The sequence below is a fragment of the Colobus angolensis genome, unplaced genomic scaffold (assembly GCF_000951035.1).
Source record: "Colobus angolensis palliatus isolate OR3802 unplaced genomic scaffold, Cang.pa_1.0 Scaffold163, whole genome shotgun sequence".
NCBI lineage: Eukaryota > Metazoa > Chordata > Mammalia > Primates > Cercopithecidae > Colobus > Colobus angolensis.
Window position 1 is genome coordinate 1,770,782 of NW_012114744.1, and position 3,414 is coordinate 1,774,195.

Consider the following 3,414-nt stretch of genomic DNA (forward strand, 5'->3'; position numbering starts at 1 on the left):
TTCAACAAATATTCAAGGAGCATATTTTGGATGTTAGCTCCAGAAGAAAACAAAAATGAGATGGAAAGAGTGAGGGCAACCTAAAGGTGAAATGGAAGGAGACTCTATGGCATGGACTTCATATGTGGAAGATGCCAAATATAGAAGTTACTCCAAAATAAAAGAATAAGAATAAATCAAACACAGCCTAAGATACATTATAACCCTAGTTTTAATTAAAAATTAAGAGTATATGCATTACTCTTTTTTTGGTAATTGATGACATGACGTAATTTTATATTCATTTTGCAAAGCAGCAAGATCTAAAGCCCTGGCAAGATAAACATTCTGACTATTTAAAAATAATCTTAGTGTGTTTTAGATTCTTTTGGTTGCTGGGATATGACAGGCTGAGGAAAGAGTGTTCCCAACACAATTTGTGACCGCCCTTTCTTTCCTCTTCTCCCTAACAAGATTAGTTAGATTCGTGCAGATCCTGTAGATTAAAAAGGGCCCTTATCACTGCATGGTGATCACTGTTCCAGCCCCGGACAATGAAGGTTCATCCAAAAGCACTGCTTCCTTTTTGCTATTGACAGGAAACTCTGAATGTGACGAGCTACACAAGCCTCACTCAGTGCCTGGTGGGGCAGCAGCTGGAGACCTGGGAGGAAAAACAATTTCTAATCCTGGTGTTTGTGCAATAGAGTATCAGGTGGATGGTAAAATGGGAAAGCTAATGGGAATTTTCTTTTAATCTTCATTATTTAAATACATCATTGTCCCAGGATGGATAGAGAATTGTGATACTCACAAAAGAACGTGAAAGAAAAAATAAAATACTTTTCAGGTTAAAACAACTTGGAACTTAGAAATTTAGCATGTAAAGAAGTATGGTAAGGTTCCATAAGAGAATTATAACTATGTGAAAATAAACTAGCTCTTCTAAAGGATCTGCTAGAGGTAAGAACTCTCTTGAATTCTTATGTTCAATTATAAAATGTGCCAATTCACTCTTAAAAGTGTACCAGGCCGGGCACGGTGGATTGTGGACCGGGTGCGGTGGCTCACGCCTGTAATCCCAGCATTTTGGGAGGCTAAGGCAGGCAGATCATGAGGTCAGGAGTTCAAAACTATGAACTAGCCTAGCCAGCATAGTGAAACCCCGTCTCCACAAAAAGTACAAAAAAAAAAAAAAATACCAAGGCACGGTGGCAGGCTCCTGTAATTCCATATACTTGGGAGGCTGAGACAGGAGAATCACTTGAACCCGGGAGGTGGAGGTTGCAGTGAGCCGAGATAGTGCCACTGCACTCCAGCCCAGGCGACAGTAAGAGACTGTCTCGGAAAAAAAATAAAACAGTGGACCAAACTCTCTTTAAACTATTAGCAGAGAAACAGTTAAAATGAAAACCACTAGCAATTGAAGCACCCTGAATATCTTGTTTTCATGTATCATTTTTCATCTCTATTGCTTGAAAGAAATACATTAATTGTGGGGATTTTGTTTAGATACTCTGATTGACTGTATCGGAGGAAGACGATGGACTGCACCCTTGATGTGCTAAAATGAGGAACTGATGAGACAACACAGACGGAAATATCCATTAGGTAGTTGGAGATTTGTACCGACAGTTCTGTAGAAAGTTGAGCTACTAAGGAAAAAAAAAAAAATACCAAAGGAGAGAATATATAAGACGGTCAAAAATGAAGTCTCCTAGAAAAGTTTACTTTTGGAAGAAGAGAAAAAAAAACAAGTAATTTTACTAAATGCATACCTAGATTTTTAAAAATCAAAGGAATATAATACACTTAGAGGTAGAGAGATAGATGGTGTCTCAGATGATGCAAAGGTCTAAAAGGACAGGAACTCTGAGCAGGGAATCCAAATTAGCAAGTTGGCAAAGCTTTGACATTTGGAGAAAACAATTTCAGTTGACTAATGAAAGCAGAAACCAGATTGTTAGAAGAACTGGATTGCAAATGATAAGCGATAAGGTAATGGAAGAAATATGAATAGATAATCCTTTCAAAAATGTAATGGGGGCAGAAGGAGACAGAAGTTTGATCAGGGAGAAAGCTGGAAGACAGCTTCTTGCTCCTGAAAGGGGAAAGTTTAAACAGTGGAAATGTGACATTTGCACAGAGAAGGGGAAGGACAGGGATAAGATGACAAATCTGCTCTTTGTGCTTAAGGAAGCAAACAAAAAAAATCCGTAAGAAAAAATAAAATGTAAAAGAACTGAAAATTCAGATTAGCTATTTAGCACACTCATGTAGGTTGGCCATCCCAGTCAGCATTTAGGAATTCCCTGCCGTCTGAAACAGCAGTGGTTTACACCCACGATTCCATTTAGGCAGTGGGCCTGTTTGTTTGCTTTTCCTTTGGTGAGAGAGTCTGCACATCCTGTGGCAAGCCAGAGGCATCCCTGCCCTCTCCTGCCCTCTCCTCCCTCCTTGCTCCCCTTCCTCCCCGCCTTTTTTTTTTTCTCAAGCTGAGTTTGTCTTGGAAATTCTAACCTAGCAAATTAATTTTATTAAAACAAGCTAGGCAAATATCTCTGATCAAGGAGAGCTTCGTTCTACTGGAAGAGCAGCCAATTAAAAAAAAAAGAAAGAGAGAGAGAAAAGGAAAGTTACAGAGGAAATACAGATAAAACTTGATTATTGAGAGCCTGCCTGGTGGTCCAGTTTCCTGGGTCAACAGTTTGGCTCAAACATTCAAGGCTGGCTGAAGTATAAAAAGATACAGAGCAAATCTGCTCATTCACTGGAGAGAATGCTTCCTAGCTTTAGGCCAAAACTCTAAGTGATATTAACAACCCCTTACTCAAAAATAGAATCCAAATATGGTCCGACAAATGTGAACAATCAGGCACTTTCTCAGAAATAACACATACACATGCATGGGGATCTTCAAGTCTATGTGCCTTTTCTTCTCTAGTTTTAAGACCTTTCCTTGCCATTCCTTTTTCCTTTCCTACTGAAATCTTCCTCAACCTTCAAACCCAACCACTACCTCCTCCATTCCATTTTGCGAAATCCACAAAGTGGAATTCTTTTCTAAAATGATGGGAACTTAACATCTCTATAATGAGCCCTTGGTTTCAGGAATTTTGCACTGATATTGGAACTTGTTCCCTGCCTCTCTCCTCTCTCCCCCAGTCGTTTTGTGACCCTATACCTTGCCTTTTTTTTACTTTATAGCATTTTTCATTGATTAATATTATATTTATTCATTTATTTGCATATTGTATGTCTCTTCCTGCTACAATATAAGATGCAGAAACACTGTGACTTTGTTTCATTCGTAAATATATTCCCAGAACTTTGTTTTGTTGTTGTTGTTGTTGTTTTGAGACCGAGCCTCACTCTGAGGCACCCGGGCTGGGGTACAGTGGCAAGATCTCAGTTCACTGCAACCTTCACGTCCCA

At 39.2% G+C, this 3,414-nt stretch overlaps 1 protein-coding gene across 1 annotated transcript in view; it reads left to right on the plus strand.

Annotated features, from left to right (window-relative positions):
* The window catches only part of CAV2 (caveolin 2), a 119,164-nt gene that overhangs the window by 6,268 nt on the left and 109,482 nt on the right, over positions 1-3,414 (plus strand). Inside the window, exon 2 of the mRNA XM_011937420.1 lies at positions 579-701. Coding sequence (XP_011792810.1) covers positions 579-701 — 123 coding nt within the window. The remainder of the gene's footprint in view (positions 1-578; positions 702-3,414) is intronic.